At 43.7% G+C, this 23,006-nt stretch overlaps 1 protein-coding gene across 1 annotated transcript in view; it reads left to right on the top strand.

The window, feature by feature from the left end:
- LOC129703508 (rootletin-like) overlaps positions 1-20,180 on the top strand; it is a 229,040-nt gene extending 208,860 nt beyond the window's left edge. Inside the window, exons 34-36 of the mRNA XM_055646034.1 lie at positions 3,645-3,776; positions 11,104-11,283; positions 12,643-20,180. Of these exons, the coding sequence (XP_055502009.1) occupies positions 3,645-3,776; positions 11,104-11,283; positions 12,643-12,726 (396 nt within the window). The 3' untranslated portion in view covers positions 12,727-20,180. The remainder of the gene's footprint in view (positions 1-3,644; positions 3,777-11,103; positions 11,284-12,642) is intronic.
- The last annotated feature ends 2,826 nt before the right edge of the window (positions 20,181-23,006 follow it).

Below are 23,006 nucleotides of genomic sequence, written 5' to 3'. Positions count from 1 at the left end.
ATTCCTCCTACTATCTTACCCTCTCTCCAATCACCCACCAAACTGATTTTCCAGGCCTATCCAATGTGAGCCCCGTTCAGTCACCTATCACACCGATTACCGTATTTCAGCCCAGTTGCAGCAGGGTGGCATTTATGACTCCATTGATGCCCTGTTGCCAATCTATGACAGAAAAAAATCTCATCTGCCTTTAATGCTTAGCAAATGGAGGTCTCAGTCAAGTCAGCATTTAGCACATTCCATCATCACTCAGGGAATCCTAATCTCTTCAGTTCAAACATTAAGTCTCAGAGATGAAAGGACTCTCGGTGTTTATAAAATCAATGTTCTTTCTTAAGGTGATAAAGAAATGTGTGGGGCTGAATTCTTTGTTTTTACAGTATCCTGTCAGAATGACACACAGCTTTGCTTATTCAGTATCTTGTTAAGCTGGAAGATTCCTTAAAAGCATTTGTCATTGAGATCCTTTATCACAGAAACCTTAACTCTGGTGTGTTAGCATTAAGCATTAAGTCTTCCAAAGATAATGTATGGTCACTCATTCTTAATGTGTGGATGAGTTGTGTAGCTAACTTGGGAGATGTCAGGAGAAGCTTTTAAACCAGCATTTGTTTTTCAGGCTGAATTCTCCACCCTGTTTACCTGAGGGCCAGGTGCTACTCTCCTAGGGGATCTGTAATATTTGATGACGATATCCCTAATGGTGCTGAGCCAGCTGTTTTGATCTAGCAAGGGCAAAGGAAGGAAATTAGCCATGCATTCAGAGCCTTGCGGTGGTCATGAGGAGGTGAAACAGGATACTGTTGCCTGCAATGTCCCAGAGGACGCATGCAATGCCAGTGCTCATAGTCTGGGCTTACATTTGTGGAATTCCCCTTGGATAAGAGAGGCTGGTGCCGGTTCATAGTTTGTCCTGACATAGAATCAGACCTTCAGGAGGGAAGGGAAAGGAATGTTAAAGGATGCGTTGTAACTGCTGGATTAGGAATTTTTAGGGACATCTGGCTCAGATGTTTATGCCTCTCATTCTCACCTTTTGTTGCAATCTTTATCATCTTTGAAAGCTTCATCCTAAACACAGAAAGAGCATGGATTATAGTAAAAACTATACATAAAATAGTCCCAAACCAGTTAGGATCACAAAATGTATCCACAGAAGATGTTGAGATGTACTCTGTTGATTTCTGCCTCCCTATTCACTTCCATCATAGTTTTAAAAAATGGACTATTGACCGAGCTCCTGTGTTGCCACATTCTGCTGATTATGTCAAAGAGGACCACAGATTTGAAAACTTGGTTTCGCTCTTCAAGCTGGGAGTTGGGTCGGGGGTGAATTCATCATGCCGGCAAGAATCTATACAGCCATAATGTTCACAGTCAGCTTCATCTGAAGATCTAAATACTGGCAATAGATACAAATTGCTGGAGAAACTCAGTGGGTAAGGCAGCATCTCTGGAAAAAAAAGATAGGTGAGGTTTTGGGTCGAGACCCTTGTTCAGTCCGAAATGTCACCCATCCTTTTTCTCCAGAGGTGCTACCTGACCTGCTGAGTTACACCAGCACGTTGTGTCTATGTTCGGTATAAAACAGTGACTGCAGTTCCTTCCCAGCCAAATACAGGTGACTGGAATGGAATGGTAGACCTAGTGGAAAGCAAAGTCGTCAGCAACATTTACAAGGCAAGGCTGTAATATAAATTTGCAACAGTCAGTGAATCACTCAACGCAAATTTAACAAGGCTATGTTTCACAGAAAAAAACTCACTGGTTTTCTAAGCTGTGACTCTAATGAATTGAGTTCATGGATCAGGCCTGTGCTTGTCCCAGGTTGTCTACAGTGAACACACACACAATGTCTGGAATCCAGGGCAACATGAACTTTGAACAACTGCTGTTGTTTGTGATCACTGCAATCGTCCATACATGCAAATTCATGATTACTGCATAACCACTCTCAAAATATAATTACTTATTTAATGTAATCTTAGCACACAGGGACATCTCACTTTGCAAAAATCAACTAAATGGTTAGCATTTAATGATGCTGATTCAACATGACAAGTGCCAGTTCATAAGTTATAGGAGCAGAATTAGGCCATTCAGCCCATCAGGTTTACTCCCCCATTCAATCGTGGCTGATCTATTTTTCCCTCTCAACCCCATTCTCCTGCCTTTACTCCATAACCCCTGATACCTGTACTAATCAAGAATCTGCCAATTTCCACCTTAAAAATATCAATTGATGGAGTCCACAGCCTTGTGTGGTAATGAATTCCACAGATTCACCATTCTCTGACTAAAGAAATCCTTCCTCTTCTCCTTTCTAGTTCTAGTTCCAGTTCTGTCAATTGAGCTCTTGTGTTTCCGGTCTTTGCATGTTTTAAGATGAGCAGTTTCCCAAGAAGTCTCATGGAAGATCCCACCTTTCGAAACACTTAACCTCCGTTCGTAATGCACAAATACATGCAGGAATCACTAGAAGCACTCAGCTGGTCAGCTGCATCTGAGGAAATAGAAAACTAAAATTAAGGACTTTGACATCAAGTCCGGAAGGGTGCAAGGGAGCACCTCATCAACGGAGAAAATGCAACAGTTCCGTACTTCAATGTTCATTCCTTTCTTCTGTTGTGAAAGTACATCTCGAATTATTGGAGGGGGAGGGGGGGAGGAAGGGGAGGGGGGGGGGGGGGGGGGGGAGAGAATGGGTCACTGTGGCCTGGAGCTCTCATCCCAGGGATTTCCGCTCCAAGTAACTGATATTGTAGCTACCACCGTACGTTCTACCACCAGCCTCCAGCAGGTAGCTGACATCAGTGGGTATCACTGTCACTGACCACATCTCACCACCACATGGGTAGTAGCGTTGCAGAAATCCCTCTCGTCTTTCATCAACTGCTATAAAGATGGAGACGGCCATGGAAGGGTGGATCACAGCAAAACCTGACAGATGCTGATCAGCCTGCAGATTCTTCCCCTTTTTGTTACACTGCAAGGGAAGAATGTACAGATAGATCAACAACCTCTCAAATTACTGCCTACCAGAATTGGCACTCTCCCAACTCACTGAAGGAATGAGAGACATACTTTTGTTGACCCACCCTACTTCATTTGGCACAAGGAAAGGTACTGTGTGGTACTTGTCTTGTACGTGAGTCTGAGTGCATCTGCTTGTCTGTTTGTGTAAGACGAGTTTTGCGTGTGAGTGTATACATGTATATTGTGCTTGCGGCTCTGTGTGTGCATCAGTGTATTTGTGAGAGAGAGTGTGTGTGTCTAAGCATCTGTATGTGTATGGCACCGTGTGTGACTTTGTATGTTTGGTTTTGTGCGAGTGTGTCTGTGAGTGCGTGCATAAGGCTGTGCACGTCTCTGTCCATGTGTGACTGTGTGTTTGTGTGTATGCATGTGTGCCTGCATGTGGCTCAGGAGGCAGAACTATGGCTTCACGCATGAGAAGGAATGCAGTCCTCAGAACTGTGTTTTCCTGTGCTGGACCCAATTTGCAGACAGCCTCTAGTTCAAGGACCAGGGCTCCTCACAGGATTCTCCTTGCCTTGACTGGGCCTGAGTGTTACATGTGAAGGGATCAATGTGAATGGCCCCACTCTATCTCTCGTCATTGTGATAACTGTTTCTCGTTTCAGATTGAGCGGGGCAGGTTGAAGTCTGAAGAAGATGCCTTGCGGCTCTCCGCTGAGAAAGGGCAGTTGGATCAGTCGCTCAATGGCGCAGAAATGGATCTCGCAGAAACACAAAGGCAGATTCAGCAACTGCAGGTCAGGACGAGTCACATCCACTGGATGTTCATCATTCTCTCAGTCACTGGACATAACTCGCTTCCTCTCTCACTGGGATTTCTTCCCTCTGAACTTCCCTCACTCTCTTGTTCATTTCAGTCCTCGAACATTAGCCTTCTGCTCTATTTATCTTAACTGGACGTTTCTGAGAACTTCGAGACATTAGAGTATTGGTTTGCACAGTGAAGCAGCTAATAGAGCTACTGCCTCGCAGCTCCAGTGACCCAGGTTCAATCTGGACATCCTGTGCTATCTGTGTGGAGTTTGGGAATGCCCAACTAACTTACTAAAGCCCCTGTCTCACGGTGCGAGTCCACCCACCAGTGACCCAGAGTGAAAGAAAAAATCAGACTCATGGTTGTGTACGAGATTCCAAGTTTATGTTCAAGAGTTTAACCGAGTTCTAACAGGAACTGAAGGAAATCCACATTAGGCAGGAAATGGTGTTGGATAGACTGATGGGACTGAAGGCTGATAAATCCCCGGGGCCTGATGGTCTGCATCCCAGGGTACTTAAGTAAGTGGCTCCAGAAATCGTGGATGTATTGGTGATAATTTTCCAATGTTCTATAGACTCAGGATCAGTTCCTGTGGATTGGAGGGTAGCTAATGTTATCCCACTTTTTAAGAAAGGCGGGAGAGAGAAAACATGGAATTATAGACCAGTTAGCCTGACATTGGTGGTGGGGAAGATGCTGGAGTCAATTATAAAAGATGAGATAGCCGAACATTTGGATAGCAGTAACAGGATCGGTCCAAGTCAACATGGATTTACGAAGGGGAAATCATGCTTGACTAATCTTCTGGAATTTTTTGTAGATGTAACTAGGAAAATGGACAAGGGAGAGCCAGTAGATGTAGTGTACCTAGACTTTCCGAAAGCATTTGATAACGTCCCACATAGGAGATTAGTGGGCAAAATTAGGGCACATGGTATTGGGGGTAGGGTGCTGACATGGATAGAAAATTGGTTGGCAGACAGGAAACAAAGAGCAGGGATTAACGGGTCCTTTTCAGAATGGCAGGCAGTGACTAGTGGGGTACCACAAGGCTCGGTGCTGGGGCCACAGCTATTTACAATATACATCAATGATTTGGATGAAGGGATTCAAAGTAACATTAGCTAATTTGCAGATGACACAAAGCTGGGTGGCAGTGTGAACTGTGAGGAGGATGCTATGAGAATGCAGGGTGGCTTGGACATGTTGGGAGAGTGGGCAGATGCATGGCAGATGAAGTTTAATGCGGATAAATGTGAGGTTATCCACTTTGGTAGCAAAAACAGGAAGGCAGATTACTATCTAAATTGCGTCAAGTTGGCAAAAGGGGAAGTACAACGGGATCTGGAGGTCCTTGTACATCAGTCTATGAAAGTAAGAATGCAGATACAGCAGGCAGTGAAAAAAGCGAATGGCATGTTGGCGTTTATAACAAGAGTAATCGAATATAGGAGCAAAGAGGTCCTTCTGCAGTTGCACAGAGCCCAAGTGAGACCACACCTGGAGTATTGTGTGCAGTTTTGGTCCCCTAATTTGAGGAAGGACATTCTTGCTATTGAAGGAGTGCAGCGTAGGTTTACAAGGTTAATTCCCGGGATGGCGGGACTGTCATATGCTGAGAGAATGGAGCAGCTGGGCTTGTACACTCTGGAGTTTAGAAGGATGAGGCAGGTTCTCTGGATGCTATCAAGAGAGAGCTAGATAGGGCTCTTAAAAATAGCAGAGTCAGGGGATATGGGGAGAAGGCAGGAATGGGGTACTGATTGGGGAAGATCAGCCATGATCACATTGAATGGCGGTGCTGGCTCGAAGGGCCGAATGGAATACTCCTGCACCTATTGTCTATTGTCTATTGCACTAAATGGTTTACAGATGCCAAATAAACATGTGTAGGAAGGAACTGCAGATGCTGGTTTAAACCAAAGATAGACACAAAACACTGGAGTAACTCAGCAGGACAGGCAGCATTTCTGGAGAGAAGTAATGGGCGACGTTTCAGGTTGAGACCCTTCTTCAGACTCACTTTTCGGGTCAAGACCGTTCTTTCGGGTCTCGACCCGAAACATCACCCATTACTTCTCTCCAGAGATGCTGCCTGTCCCACTGAGTTACTCCAGCTTTTTGTGTCTGCCAAATAAGCATGTTGCTTCCGTTAAATTCTCGTCAGGAAGTGAAATCAAGTAAAAGTGTCCTTTAAAAAAAATGAAAATAGTAATTTGCTAGACTAAGTGGGACCCGTTGGTCCCAGCATCACACGGGAGGGCTGGTCACCAACGCAATATTCCACCTCTCCACCAATTCCAATACTGTACGCCAGTCTGTTACGCTAGTATGGGTGTTGCGGGCCGAAGGTACTAGTTTCTAGAGGGCTAGTATAGACATTGTGGGCCGTATGGATGCTTGGGCAGGCATCCAACTGTTGCAACGATTTTAAAAGCCAAGCCAAGGCAAACAATTGGGCTGCAGCCACCCGACAACCAAAATTCATTTTGGGAACACAAACTTGTTAAAAAAAAGGCGAGGCAAACAATTGGGCTGCAGACACCCGACCATCAAAATTCACTTTGATGGGTCCAACAGGTTTTCACCTGGTTACAGATGCACACAATTGAGTAGGAACAGATAAAACCATGACCAGTGTCGGATTATTCATGCTCTGCTCAGTGGACGCAGATGTTGCACCTCAAGTGCCGTCAACCACCAAGAAATTTGTTGAGCAGTAGTGAAGAATGTGTGAGGTTTTGGCAAGCGTCCTAGCTGTAATCTGTAAGCTGCAGAAAGATTAGTGTCTTGGACAGGAATGCTCTGAAGTTGAAAACATTTGTCAATGGTGACAGTGACCAGCAGCAAGGACCACCAAAGGAATTGGCCACACATGTGCCTGAAGGCACTCAAGACTATGAATGCACATTGAATATGATGCCTTGTTACCAGCTTTGTGATTCATTGGCTCAATGACTGTTTAGTTGCGGGAAAGTGTATGATAGTCACATCAGTGAGTGAGGATATGGATGTGGCCACACTGATGAAAAGACATCCTCTTCCCCCTCATTCACCCTTCATGTCTAATTGACAGTGTTAAGGGCCTGTCCCACGAGCATGCGACAGCATGCGACAAGTGCGACCTAACGTGGTCGCTTGAGCCGTATGGCCTCGCGGGACCGGTCCCACTTTGATCGCTGGAGCCGTATGGAGTTGGTCCCGACATCGCGCGGGGCTCCGGAAAACTGACAGTTCAAAAATTCCGCGCGGCAATGGCCTGCCGGCCCGCAGCCGCATTGAGGCCGTACGCACCGCCTCGACGGGCATACACAGCGTCTCGACGCCATACGTCACGCGCGAACTTCCCGCAGACTTCGCTCGAACTTCACGTCACTCACTCGACCTCCGCGCAGCCCCCGCTTCTGGTTTGGTCGCGATCGCCACATGCAGTCGCATGCTGGTGGAACCGGCCCTGCACGGGGATCACTCGACCTCCGCGCGGCCCCCGCTTCCAGTTTGGTCGCGCTTGTGGCATGCTCGTGGGACAGGCCCTTTACTCCCGTCTATTTTAGCATCCTCAGGAGCTGCGAGAAGTGCAGAAGATCTCAGCTGTGCTTATTCCTTAGTGAAGCCATGGAGTACAACATGTAGGAACAGGAAGATTAAAGTTCAACAGTTGCACTTGGGCGTTTAAACAGTTAGTGTACTGCGGTGCAGTTCTTTGGACTGGCATTAAATTTGGTTTTGCTCCCATTTTCTGGTCTAGCGCAATTTTGATTCTCCATGGCAATTAGTTATGTGACAACTGTAGCTTTGCTGATAACTCTTGAGTCAAAAGACTGGGTTCATGTTATGCTGCAGCAGAGCCTGATACTATAACCTGTGATAATGGAGGAGTGCTGACTGTTAGATGTTCCCCCTTTAGCTGAAATCTTAAACAGACTTTGTCTCTTATCTTGGATGCAAGTCAAAGCTCTCATGTTACGTTCAGAGAAGAAGAGGGGTTATTTCCATTATTCTACTAATATCTGCATCTCCGATGCTCTCTCCAACATTGCAACTGAGCACAGATTCTAGGAGAGACAGACAAATGGCAGAGGAGCTGTGGAAAACGACAATACTCCCATAAAGATGCAATTTTATTGCCTGTGTCAGTCTGGCTGTTCCCAGCAGGACGTGGGGAGACTAATCTTTATCTGCTCATGTGGGAACAATTGTAGACAGCAGCTTGTGCCACAGGCAGGATTGAAAGGAGAGACAGAGCTTGGAGCACAGCAGAAGCGGGGGTGGGGGGTGGGAGAGAAATTGTCAAAGTGATGAAAATCAGAACAAAAATTGCAGGTGCTGGAAATCTAAGTTACCATTTAAGATGTAGTTGAGGTATGTTCTCGCTCGGAGAATGGTAACTCTTTAGAATCCTCTATCATGGGAAGGTTGTGTAGGCTCAATCATTGTGTTAATTCAAAAGAGTGATGATTACGTCTTTGCATGGTAATGCCCCTGTCCCACTTAGGAAACCTGAACGTAAACCTCTGGAGACTTTGCGCCCCACCCAAATCCGTAAGACTTCTTACACAACAACAGGCCCACTCTCCTGGAATGTAGCTCATTAAGCAGGTCCTGCAGCTTGCTTCAATTGAATATGGAGCTGTTTTCTTCACGGTAGCCACTGTATGTGTTGCTGCAGTCTGGCTGCTCCATCCCTTTACATATTGTTGCCGTTCTCTGGCAACTGTGATGAGTTGGAAATTGTGTGTACCCTGTTTTAGCCCCGATTTTGTAGGTGTAAATCTTCCTAAGTCTGTTTTACACTGGATCTTGGCTAGTTCCACTATATATTTGTGGGGAACACAATTTTTCATCAAAAACGTGAAATCTAATTTCATCTCATCTGTCTTTGAACTTCCACAGTTCCACAGAGAGATGTTTCACAGCTGTAACATCTGTAATCTTGCTCTTGCTTCAGATTTGTAATACTCAACTTCTCATCGAAGAATGAGACACTTGTCCACCCCTGTCATTGCAAAGTGCTTTGAGCGGCTGATCTTGGCTCACCTCAAAGCCTGCCTCCCCCCCACACTGGACCCCCATCAGTTTGCCTACCGGACCAACAGGTCTACAGAGGACGCCATATCGGCGGCCCTACACTCTGCCCTGTCCCACCTGGACCACAACAACTCCTACATCAGGCTGCTGTTCATAGATTTCAGCTCTGCCTTTAACACCGTCATCCCAGCCAGCTTGATCACCAAACTCAGTGGACTTGGCATCTCCACCTCCCTCTGCAACTGGACATTGGACTTCCTCACTAACAGACCACAGTCTGTTAGGGTCAATAACCTCACCTCCTCCACTATAACACTGAACACCGGAGTGCCACAGGGCTGTGTGCTCAGCCCTCTCCTCTACTCCCTCTTCAGCCACGACTGCATCCCAAAGCACGGATCCAACGCCATTATTAAGTTTGCTGACGATACCACGGTAGTAGGACTGATCAGCGACAACGATGAGTCAGCCTACAGGGATGAGATCCAGCACCTGACCACCTGGTGTGCCGACAATAACCTCATCCTCAACTCCAAAAAGACGAAGGAGATTATTGTCGACTTCAGGCAGACCAGAGGAGGCAGTCATACCGCCATCCATATCAACGGGACTGAGGTGGAGCGCGTCTCCAGCTATAAATTCCTCGGAGTGCATATCTCGGAGGACTTGTCCTGGTCCCTCAACACCTCCAAGCTGATCATAAAGGCACAGCAGCGCCTTTACTTCCTTAGGAGGCTCAAGAAAGCCCAACTGTCCCCCCAGATCCTGACCAACTTCTACCGCTGTACCATAGAGAGTATCCTGACCACCTGCTTCACGGTATGGTACAGCAGCTGCACTGCTGCGGACAGGAAAGCACTACAACGGGTGGTGAAAACCGCGCAGCACATCATCGGTGCCCCGCTCCCTGCCATGGATGCCCTCCACCGAAAACGGTGTCTGAGACGGGCTGGGAAGATCATCAAAGACCCCTCACACCCCAACCATGGACTGTTTGCCCTCCTCCCATCAGGGAGGCGGTACAGGAGCCTCAGGTCACGTACCAGCAGGATGAGGAAAAGCTTCTATAACAACACAATCACACTGCTGAACTCGGAGTCCCGACGATAGACTTCTCTGGTCCCTCCGTCCCCCTTTGTTTAATCATTCTGTATTTCCTGATTATTCTGTATCTTCTCTCTTTCTACTTTTTTCTTGTCTTTTCTCTTTATGTACAACTACTACGGTCTGACGCAAAACTGCATTTCGTTGTACTGATACTTGTATTTGTGCGATGACATTAAAGTTGAATTGAATTGAATTGTGAAATGCTTCCCTTAGCAAGAGGATTGTTGGCTTCAAATTTACATCGTGCATGAAACGAGATTAGGTTCATTCTTTATCACTTGACATGTGATTCTTCTTTCAGGCAATGCCCCATCAAAAGTATCTATTGAATCCTAAAGAGCTTTGTTTGGAATAGTAACAATATAAATGAAAGATTTTCTATCTTGTTACTGTATTTTTTACTGTATTACTCTGTCTTCCCCTATGCTGGTGAAACAATCCTACTTTTGGTTAGTTTAGAGATACAGCATGGAAACAGGCACTTTGGCCCACCGATTCCATGCCGACCAGCGATCACCACACACTAACACTATACTACACACACCAGGGACCATTTACAATTAAACCAAGCCAATTAACCTACTAACCTGTACATCTTTGCAGTGTGGGCAGAAACCGGAGATACTGGAGAAAACCCACACATGTCGTAGGCAGAACATACAAACGTTGTACAGACAAGCACCTGTAGTCAGGATCGCACCCGTAGTCAGGATCGTGGCACTGTGAAACAACCACTCTACCACTTCGCCACCGTGCTGTCTACTAGTGGCCATTGTAAATGAGCCCTTAACCTCATCAGAGGAGTTAGTGTGAGGGAGGGTGGTGACAGGATCCTTTGAGGCTTCAATAATATTGAGGCAAATTAGTTATAAAGTTCATGAAGAAGGGAGACTAAAAACAAAACAACCCGGTGCTCCAGCTGTTGGGCTGTCCCAGTGCCTGGGAATCCCTGGGAAAACCCTTTTTTTTCTCAGGAGCAGCCCACGGTGTCAGTCAGGACACGGTGGTGGGGAGGGGGGGGGAGACGACACACATGCTTTAGGGAGTGTAAGCAATGCCCGTTATTCCTGCATGAAGTTGGTGCAATTGCATTTAATCCGCATTTAGGCTAACAGGCTAACAGCCTTGCGTGCTTTCTGCCAACGTCACCCAGTCGAACTTTTTTCTGACAGGAGCTGACAGCTGAAATGGAGCGGAGCCACAGTCAGAGACTGATTGAGCTGACTACCCGCCACCATCAGGAGCTAGAGAAGGAAACTGGGCGCCTGCGGACTGCTAACCAACAGGCTGAGAGGGTACTGGAGGCCAAGGAACGAGCTCACAGACAGCGTGTCAAAGAACTCGAAGAACAGGTGTGTGTCTTGTACGCCTGCTTTGCCCCATCAACCAAGGACAATTTACTGACAGCAAACCACAGCATGTTATCTCCAAAATCTGACCAGTGAGAAACTGGGGAATTTGACATGTTTAAAATTGTGATAAGAGTAAGCGAGGAAACATGGACAGGTGTTTTCCTTTGACAGGTAATTGAATGTAGGCTGAGATTTTAGATAAGAAATTTGCAGAGATTAGAGGGTTATTGGAATGTGGCCTGTTTGGTGATATGGTAGGTAGTCCCAGCATTCTGAAATGTATGGGATAATTCATGATACATAAAAGGAGAATGGTGATTCTGGGACAATAGAATTAGTCTGGGGATAAGAAACTTTGGGAATGAACATCAGACCCTGAAACACAGTGTAGACAAGACAATGGCTTCTTCAAGTCCTAACATTTCAATGGATCTATGTTTCTGAAAATATGCCTGCTGCCTTATTTCCTGCTCGTTCATTATACCAGCACAGCTAAATATTTAATTTTACTATTCCAGGAACTGGCAGTCTTTACACGGAAATCTACTGCCAAGAAGGAAGTATTTAGCCTCCCCATGAGTTATATGACTGTGTATCTGCCACAGTCGGCCAAACACAGTCGACAATGGCAACTCAGGCTAGGAAGGAGGTTTGGGAATTATCTAACATTACCACATTATGATTCTGGATTGCTATCCATTCCTCTATTACTATGCTGCCTAACCATGGAATAGATTCAAGCTGAGCTCACGATCAGGCTAAACTGTGAAGCACGTCTTGCGTAGAAACCTGTGTGAATGGCTATTTGGTTGCAGTAGAAGCTGACAGCAAGCATTTAAGAAACAAGCCAGATCAAGAGGTAATATTGTAACAAGAATTCTAGATGTCCATGAAGGAGCCGCTGGCTCGATGGAAATAAATGAAGTTTAACGGAAATAAATTATGTTTAATGGTAAAAGATTTAGCAGATTCAGTTTTGATTTAGACCAGTCATATTGATTTAGAACTTGGTTTAGAAGTATTGAAGGGTTGCAAATTGATCCAGCTGCCAGATATAAAGAGTCTTAATTTATCAAACAGTGTTCCGATTTTGCTGACTCAAGGAATTGCAGATGCTAGAATAATGAGCAAAACACAAAGTGCTGGAGAACTCAGTGGGTCAGGCAGCACCTGCGGAGGGAATGGGCAGGCAACGTTTCAAGTTGGGACTCTTATTCAGGTTGATTCTGATTTTGCATGTTACTGATTGTACTGATTACTGAGAATGAAAATGGATTCCTTTAAACAGAGCCAACTCAAAAGGTATTGTTGAATGTTATATGAAACTAACTCACCAGGTCACCTATTCTGTTTGTTTAGGTGTTTATCCTACAGGAGCAGTTGGATCGGGAGATGAGGAAAAGACAAGCCTATATTTCACAAATGCTCAGGTCAGGAAAGTAACTGGGCAGCAAATCGAGCCCACATATGTCCTAAGGGGAGCCAAAGGATAACATTGAATACTCCAGGCAAAGTGTTTAAATGGATGAATGAGTAGCTACCATTTTATGACAATCTTCTTGAAAATAACGGCTCCGTAAACCTTTATATTTGAACTACAGATCTAAAGAGATAATCCTCAGCACCCGCACATCTAGGAGGGTTCCTTAAACTGGATGCTGGCATAGGTCAAAAGGTCTTGCTGACACCCTCCATTTGATTGGACTGTGGCCTACAGCTACCAAATGGGTTTTCCGACCCCACAGCTCCAGCAGACATTCCTGCTCCTTCTCACATCTAACTTCAATACTGTGAATAGACTGATCTTTTGAATCGTTCACACTGGGACATCTATCTGAAACCTTCTCAGTAACCACTGACCTCAGCCTCTGTCGAGACAGAGACTGTTGACATTATTGACGTGGCATTTTCCAGATGACAGCTGTATTCATTTGCCCTGTTTGCTCACTTAACTATCCATAGCTGTACTCCTGAGATTCAAAGAACAACATTCCCATGGAAGTACATAAAACACATTCATGAACATTGCACATGCCCTCTGTTTGGTACCTTACACTTTTGGTTTCATGGTTGAGAGCTATGATCCAGAGCAGGATGGTATCTGAACTGACACAGGATTAATCCAAGAGTTATGTGTTCCATTGCAACCATGGTGAGAAATAGGCTTTCTGCACCCTCAGCTGATGGCCTAGAATCTCATAGGTCAGAGAGGAATGGCTACCCAACCCTAAATAATGAACGCTATATTGAAACCAATTCAGCAGCCAAATATTGCAAATGTTTCTGCTCCTTTTTTTGTGGGATAGCCTGGCAAAGAAGGAGATCCCAAAAGGCTGTAATGCTAAAAATGAGCACACAAGAGGATCTCAAGTTTGATCCTCGGTGTGTGATAATGTTGCTCCTTTAAACTGAGGTGGAAGTGGCAGTGTAATTAAACTAGGTCATAGAAGAAGCTTCATCTGATTCCTGCAGCCCGTCACTAATTTCAGGATAACTGGATCAGGTTCAGGTGCTGGCAATTCTCCTTCCTCAAATCACCCAAAGACAGCCTGTGTTCATGCTCGAGAGATGCCAAAGTATACCAAGCCTTGCCACAGGGTTGTATTTAACAGCCACTACTATCAAACTCTGTTTTACAGCATTTTTATTTCCTCATGAAACATGCAAACTTTTAAAGTCCAAATTTGGCGTTGTCTAAACATCATGTCTGGATTTATTTCTTACTATTTCTTTGCCCTTAATAAAATCATTCCAAGTGCCCAGGTATCATCGATGACTGATTATGTCAGATCTCCATCAAGGCCCCATTCAGATGCTCACTTAGACAGGAGTCATTCTTTGATGACTTGAGTCCAGGTTGACCAAAATAACTACCTATACTGTCACCTTCCCAAAAGGATTTAACTTTCTGCTTAACAAAATGGAAAAGCTGACTAAAAATATATACATCTATCAATTCAACAGATAGACTAAGAGATAATCATGCACATCTCATCACCCACCCCTCCCACATATTGCGGACAATATTTTAATATCAACTCCCCATTGAGGGATTTTTCTTTTAATCATAATTTTAAATTAATTTCCATGTCTTTATCTCTACTATTTCTACTGGGTGTGGTATATCTAATATTCTGAGTTGCTTCTTATCATGTCAGAATTTGTGTTTGATGGCTTGATTTAGTATTGTGTTTAACTTCATTCAAATAAAATGTGAGCCCAACCATAGTTGTAGTCAAACCAAATTTAATAAGAGTTCATGTAAAATCTTTGTATAGTTTTGTAAAGTGATTATAATTCAATTTTTTAATTAATAAAAACTGGTTATAATGTGAATTTAATGGGATGTGTTGGAGTTATTCTGTATATAATGTTTGCAACATAGGGCTGCCCTTCTTAATTAACAAACTTGCAATTAACTGTTGGTTGACTTTAGCTAACTGCATGTTGGTTGGTTATGAGTTTGAAGTTAACCAAAGCATTCATCCAAAGATAGACACCTTCTCATACCTCTAGTTTTCCCTTCCCTGACTCTCAGTTTGATGAAGGGTCTTGACTGAAACATCACCTATTCCTTTTCTCCAGAAATGCTGCCTGACCCACTGGGTTACTCAAGCATTTTATGTCAATCTTCGATGTAAACCAGGATCTGCTGTTCCTTCTTACACAAAATATTCATCCAACTCGTATAAAATCATAAGAGGAATAGATCAAGCATATGCAAAGAGCCTCTCGCCCAAAGTAGGTGAATCAAGGACCAGAGGACATAGGTTTAAGGTAAAAGATTTAATAGGAACCTAAGGGGTAACTTTTTCACACAGGGTACATGTAATAAGCTACCAGGAGGAGGTAGTTGAGGCAGGGATTATCGCAACATTCAAGGAACAGTTAGACAGGTACATGGATAGGACAGGTTTAGAGGGATATATGGACCAACATTGTGCAGGTGGGACCAGTGTAGCTAGGACATGCTGGCTGGTGTGGGCAAGTTGGGCTGAAGGGCCTGTTTCCACACTGTGTGATTCTATGACTATAACTCTCTTTTGAAATGTTGCACTGAATCTTTTTCCACCACCCTTTTCCGCCACTACATTTTAGATCATGAATAAATTCTCCTCAACTCTGGGTTTTCCCCCCAGTTATTGTCATCCTGAATTAGTGTTTTCCCTCCGTCCAGTGAAAACATCTGTGCAGTTGTCTCTGCTTTGACCACTTAAAAAAAATACTGTTGGCAGCTTCTGTTACAATTAAACATCCAATTTAAGAAGAATGTGAAAGCTGTGGGGGTTCTTAAAGAAAATTCTGCAAATCATGTGATCATTTCTAGTTTATGGCATTGATCAATTACACAGGAAAAAAAATATTAATGTCTTGTTTTCCAGATCCTTTATGGCCATGCATAATGTACATGACATGTAGCAGCCTGGCGAGTATCAGCTGCTAGTTAACCATGGGGGCAAACCAGAAATAAGCCCAACCAGTCTTCACCTGACATTTTTAAACAAGGGGTCACTGCAAATGGTTTATTATAACGTGCCATTTGTGGGTATCCAAGCTTGCTATAGCTGCACTCAGCATTGCCCAGAATGTAAACCATTTTGTGGTACCCTCTATCAGTAAATGACAGAGGCAACCTAGTTTTCTCCCTTGTAAAAGATTTGTAACAACATTTAACTTGGGTTCGGAGAATGGAAAGGCTTTCAAACATTAGGATAAAGCAAAATCCCAGATCTAACCAGCTTCTTGTTTTGCTGCTGTGCTCTAGCACAGCTGTTGTAAGAGTGGTGAATGTGGATTTCAATGGCACACAGCAACCTCTTGCCACAGCTGTCAATCCCATGTGCCCAAGGGAAGGCATGATTACAACATTGGCTTAATTCACTGCGAGAATTCCGAGAATGAAAGACTCCTTGTTTTTTGGGAAGCTTGTGTCTGAAGCCAGGAATTCCTCTTGCCAAGCCCTTGCTTCTCTGAAGTTCTCGCTGTTGATACAACAACTAGTTGCGGGTTGCAAGCTAGAGGAATGCAATCACCAATCAACTTTCTGCACTGATTTCAAGTTAACTTGTTAAACCAGAACTGCTCCCCAACCAACCATGAATGGTTCAAGCACGTTCGAAGAGTTTATATTGTTAAGTGAATACCTGCCTCCGTTGCTAAGCACTGCAAGCATGTTTATGTTAGAGCTTGTCATATATAGAAAAGTACATTGATGGTAACCATAGTTTGTTTATGTATAGAAGCAGTATGATTTATGATAAAGTTGGCTGCTTCGGGGATGTATACCAGCATTTCTGGGTTCCATAGCAAGTGCAGTTGCATTGCAATGGGTATTTCCATTCCTCAGTGCTTGAAACTATGAAGAAATTAGGTGTTACCAACTGCACCTGGCACTATTGGCAAAGATTTGTTAATCTGGGCATTAGGTTTGAACTAATGTTATTAAAGATTGGCTCAATCTATATTACACGATAAGCAAAATGGACCCATTGGCAAAGCTTGTGTAGCATAAAGTATTGGATCAAACATTTGAGACTGTTGGTAACAAAGGAAGGCCACTTTGATAGTGAAACAGTGCATGGTTCAATAAACCAATCTGTTTGTAGCCAGGCCTGCCTCCATAATTCCAAGAAAGTTTCTCATTTCTAGCGTCCATTAAAATTGCCTAAACCAATGGCTTTCTATGGTGACTGCTCCACTGGATACCTACCCTTTTGGGAGAATTTGTTGCATCACTCTCTTCATCTGTAAATTATTTTATCTAGCGTATTTTGAAATTGGGGTTTCTCATCATCACCTTGATTGATCTCATCAGTCCATTTCATGTTCTTCAGAATTTCAACTAAATCACATTTCTGCGCATAGTAGAATTTCTCATTACCTTCCATCTAATCATTGCTCATCAATATTGTGTTTCGAGAGTACAAACCAAAATATTAATTCAAATAAATTTGTAAAGAACATTTAACGAAAACATCCACCACAGTGACTCCTCAACATTCCTCACTGTGTAGCGCCATCAATTAGTGTTCCTTGAACACTGGGAAGCTTCTCGTATCTATAAAAAGATATAACACTGAAGCAAGCCATTCACACTATTTGATCCATACTAGTGATAATGCTCCTCGTGTGACTCTACCAGCCCTTTCTATCAAGCCCATTTCATCTCTCTCTTCCTTTCTCTATCAGTGTGTTCAGATTCCTCTTGAATGAATTCACTTCAATTGCTTCCACTGATACTGAGATAGAATGGTGCATGGAACATGGGAAATTGGAACCTTGCGTAACTGCTAGGGTTGCTGGATGTGGTGCTCAGTATTGTGACCAACAGATTCCATGCTATTATAGATTCAATGGCAATATGAGATTGACCTCTAACTCTGCCCTTGGAATTTATAGCAGCTTTGTGATTTCTGACATGTGGGTTTGATAAAAAATCAAAGTATTAATAGGACAAACTGAAGATCTAGAATTCAGTAGTGAGCTTCAATGATAAACTTTTCAGTTGCGGGTTTAACACATTCTAGATATCTAAGACCAATGCTACAAACTAGGTTTATTTCTTACCATTTGCTGAACCCAGGTCAGCCTGGGCTAATGAATGTGCAACTTCTCATTAAGTTAAATATGAGTTGTAACTTTAGCGGATGAGGTGATGTATATATTCCCCAAACCTGGGAATGGGTACAGTATTGAAAGTCAGTGATGAAACATTATCACTATTTGATGGAGATAGAATTGCCATGTCCAAGTTGGTCCAGAAGAGTCTCTGCCTCAGAGATTAATTTCCTACAGAAAATGGTGAGCATCCAAGGAGAAAATTCATTGCGTCAGTCAAAATTATAACATGTGTGAATCTACATTCCCTCCAAAATAGTTGCATGATAGATCATTATGCTTGATCAACTATTGCTGTTTATGCTGTTTACTCATTCCAAGATTTCATGACTAGGTCACCTCTAACCAGCCGCAGAACAAGTCCCAACCTTGAGATTGCCTATTGACATTGAACATTAGCTTCTTCCGCTTAAAGCCAGGCTCTGTTGGTGGGGACTTGGAGGATAAAAGGGCACATTTCAATATGGATCTGGTCGATCAAATTACCTATTTCCATGACATTCCTATGACTAAATGTATCTGCTGCAAGATGCACATACATGTATAGGGTCTGCAATGGGTGATGGAGATTATCATAGAGATGACTTGCCAAAAGACTTCATGACGTAACAAAAAAGAGTGTGGGCTTCACAGATTTCCGAGGCGATGATGGTAGTTGTAAAGGTGCCCTGGCGGTGGGGGGGGGATACCTCACTGGATACCTCAGGAAAGTTTGAACAACTTTATAGGGGTGGCACAGTGGCTTAGCGTTAGCTCCAGAGATCCACGTTAGATCCAGACTACAGGCTCGATCCTGACTACAGGAATATGTACGTTCTCCCTGTGACTGCGTGGGACTTCTCTGGCTCCTCCCACACGCCAAAGACATATAGGTTTGTAGGATAATTGGCTTTGGTAAAAAAATTGTAAATTGTAAATTCCAGAGCAAGAGAGGTTTGGAAGATCACCAATAATTATCTGTTCACCCAAGTCTTTTAAAAGCTTGGAATGGAAGGATTTGACCAGGGAACTGGTTGGGTTCCTGTCCTCTACTACTCACCAGTAGAACATCCTTTCTAAAATTAATTACTTTAAGTTTCTCACTCATATTCATATCTTGGTTCTCAAAATTTCCAAGGCATACTTTCTTGCTGTTTCCAAAATGTGTATTTAATAAGAGGGTGGTGGTGGTGAAGAGGGAGGAGAGGGTGGTGGATTTGCGGAATTCTTTGCTACAGAAGGCTGTGGAGGCAAGCCAATGGATATTTTTAAGGCAGATCTGGTCGATCCTGACCACAGGTGCTGCCTGTGTGGAGTTTGTACGTTCTCCCCGTGACCTGCGTGGGTTTTCTCCTGGTGCTCCGGTTTCCTCCCACACCCCAAAGACGTGCGGGTTTGTAGGTTAATTGGTTTTGGTAAAATATTATAAATTGTCCCTAATGTGTGTAGGACAGTGTTAGTGTGCGGGGATCGCTGGTCGGCGCGGACTCGGTACGCCGAGAGGCCTGTTTCCGCGATGTACCTAAACTAAACTAAATTGGGTTAGGAGGGAGAGATACATCAGCCATGATTGAATGGTGGAGTAGATTTGATGGGCTGAATGGCCTAATTCTGCTCCAATCACTTATGACCTCATAACAATTTCCCCTTTTCTGCTTGTTCTTCCTGCTTTTACCTTTAAATAATTGTTGTTTACTTCCAGAACTGTCAATCCTTTTCAATGTTATTATTGAAGTTTTTCAGTGCTCTGTTTATCGTGCTGCTTTACTGCTGTAATTGAATTTCTTCCCCTTTATTAAATTCCCTTGGTTACCTTTTGTTTATTTCTCTAAGTCTCCCAGTTCTGAGGTTTGATATTTACTCTTGGTAATATTTTAAGCTTTTTTACTTTGATCTAAAGTTATTTATACAATGTAAAACAATCATTCACCTGTGACAGAAGCACTTGGTTTTATTTTGCAACATTGCTCTCACTGACTCGAATTTTCATGCTGGCACCTGTCTTGTCTCTGGCCATACTTATAGTCTCTCTGTTATTGTCATCCACACTCAAGCTTCACCAATATATGAACCTATACTCTCAGCTCAAATTGTTTCCCTCTCTGTTTTGCCATTCCTTGAAAGAATTCTAGTTTACCTTCAGTGAAAAAGTTCTTAATGCTTGCTAGCTCCTGCCCCTTCTCAGCCTGCTGTTCATATCCCTGCTCCTCTCCATCTACTTCCACTACCTCCTACTCCATCTGTTCCGCTTAAACCCTTGCTGCATTTTTAGTTCCGTCTCCAAGTCTTTCCGCTTTGTAATGGTGTGTCGCACAATGGAACGAGAATGCTCCGAATGCTTCCAAGGTATTGAAAAGTAACCATTTGTCTTCATTTTTTCATATCTAGGCATCAGTGACATGGACAACATTTATTACTTATCCCAAGTAGCCCTTGATGGTGATTATGATGGAGGTGTTAGTGAGCTGCCTTCCTGAACCCTCTATAATCCTTCTGGTTATGTTTCTCCAACAGAGCCACTGAGGCAGTATGTTTCTTGGATATTAGCCAAGCAACAATGAAGGACTGCCAGTATATTTCCAAGTCAGGATGATGCATGACTTGGAGGGGAACCTGCAGATGATGGTTTTCCCATGGGCCCATTGCCCTTGCCTTCCTTGATGGTAGAGTTGGCAGGTTTGGGAGGTGCTGTTGGAGTAAACTGCGTGGCCAAGTACATTGCATTTTATAGATGGATATGCTCAATTGCGGAGAGATTGGGCACTTAGGGAGATGGATGGGGAACCAGTCAATTGGGCCACAGTACCCTGAATGATGTTGAGCTTCTTGAGTATTGTTGAGCAACATTCATTCAGGCAAGTTTAGCTTAGCTTAGTCTAGTTTAGTTTAGTTTAGTTTTTAGTTTAGTGTCACATGAACCAAGTTAGAGCGAAAAACTTTTGTTGCTTGCTAACCAGTCAGCAGAAAGACAATACATGGTTATAATCAAACCATCCACAGTGGAGAGTGTTCCACCTCATTCCTGACATGCCTCGTGGATGATAGAATGACATTAGGATTCACTATAGGATGCCCAGCCTCTGATCTGACCTTGTAGCTAGAGTATTTCTCTCCCTGTTCCTGAATGTGTGGTCAAAAGAGATTTTGATAGTGCTGGCATCCAATCAGCAATGCTTTCAGACTGACAGCCTGATATCCCATTTGGCATATTCATCCTGAATGTCCTTCTGGGTAGCACATGCTAATGCTCTGACTAGGCTGGTTGGGACTGCTTTGGCAACCAAAGTGCAGGTGCACATCAATCACCAATTGGAATAAATTCTACATCCAATGCACCAAAATTATGAATGTTTTGCAGCCAAAATTTGCAGTCTTTGAATATTATAATTTCTAAAATTATTAGCAGTCTGAGGAGAACCCTTTGGATTGACAGTCAACAATCTTTCCATCCAACTAGTAAGAACGGGATTGGAGCATGAAGAAGTACAAAACAGTTGAACATTGGCCAAGTAGGAGGCAGGTAGTTTGAGATGGAAATCCTCAGATAAACCTCTGGAAATATGGGAGACATGAGTAGATTATTCTTTGGATAGCACACTGTCAAAGCTGGAAAATCTGCTGTCACGCAGCTGCAGGTACCCGGGTCCGGGTACTGTCTGAGTGAAGTTTGCATGTCGTTCACATAACATTCCCCTGGGAGGTCCTCCCGCATCCTGAAGACTTTAGACTTTAAAGATATAGTGTGTTAACAGGCCGCTTCGGTCACCTCATACATTAATGCTATCCTGCACACTGGGGACAATTTACAATTTACAGAAGCCAATTAACCTACAAACATGTACATCTTTGGATTGTGGGAGGAAAACAGGAGCACCCGGAGCAAACCCACACAGTCATAGGGAGAACGTACAAACTTCATACAGACAGCACTCATAGGCAGGATCAAACCAGGGTCTCTGGCGATGTAAGGCAGCAACTCTACTGCTGTGCCACCCCGTGCAAATAAGAAGAGGTGTGGAGCATGAACATAGACACGACAGTTGGACAATGGCAAAATAATTGGTGGCAGGTTTATGAAGATGTGCCAGAAGGTAATTGACCACTAAATTGCCCCTTTGTGTATCTGAGTTATAGGATCTGGATGCTGCGGGGAAGTAATATGTGGGGATTAAATTAGGATCAGGATAGCATTATTGTAAATGAGTGGTTGATGGTTGGAAACACAAGAGATTGCAGACACTGGAAGTTTGAGTAAAAACACGCAGCTGCAGGTACCCGGGTCGGGTACTGTCTGAGTGAAGTTTGCATGTTGTTCACATGACATTCCCCTGGGAGGTCCTCCCGCATCCTGAAGACTTTAGACTTTAAAGATATAGTGTGTTAACAGGCCCTTCGGTCACCTCATACATTAATGCTATCCTGCACACTGGGGACAATTTACAATTTACAGAAGCCAATTAACCTACAAACATGTACATCTTTGGATTGTGGGAGGAAACAGGAGCACCCGGAGCAAACCCACACAGTCATAGGGAGAACGTACAAACTTCATACAGACAGCACTCATAGGCAGGATCAAACCAGGGTCTCTGGCGATGTAAGGCAGCAACTCTACTGCTGTGCCACCCCGTGCAAATAAGAAGAGGTCTGGAGCATGAACATAGACACGACAGTTGGACAATGGCAAAATAATTGGTGGCAGGTTTATGAAGATGTGCCAGAAGGTAATTGACCACTAAATTGCCCCTTTGTGTATCTGAGTTATAGGATCTGGATGCTGCGGGGAAATTAATGGTAATATGTGGGGATTAAATTAGGATCAGGATAGCATTATTGTAAATGAGTGGTTGATGGTTGGAAACACAAGAGATTGCAGACACTGGAAGTTTGAGTAAAAATCAAACTGCTCTCGAAACGCAGTATCTGCAGAGGGAAAAGGACAGACGATGTTTTGGTTCAGGACCCTTCTTCAGATTGAAGATTGAAGACTAGTACGGACTTGGTGGGCCAAAAGGACTGTTTCTATCCCACATAACTATGACTCTCTGTGTTTAGTTGTTAGTTTTAGAGATACAGCGTGGAAAAAGGCCCTTCGGTCCACCGAGTCCATGCCGACCATTGATCCT

This window comes from Leucoraja erinacea, chromosome 14 (genome assembly GCF_028641065.1).
Source record: "Leucoraja erinacea ecotype New England chromosome 14, Leri_hhj_1, whole genome shotgun sequence".
Taxonomy (NCBI): Eukaryota; Metazoa; Chordata; class Chondrichthyes; order Rajiformes; family Rajidae; genus Leucoraja; species Leucoraja erinaceus.
Note: the sequence above shows the minus strand (reverse complement) of the source record. Positions and strands in the feature narration are given on the sequence as shown.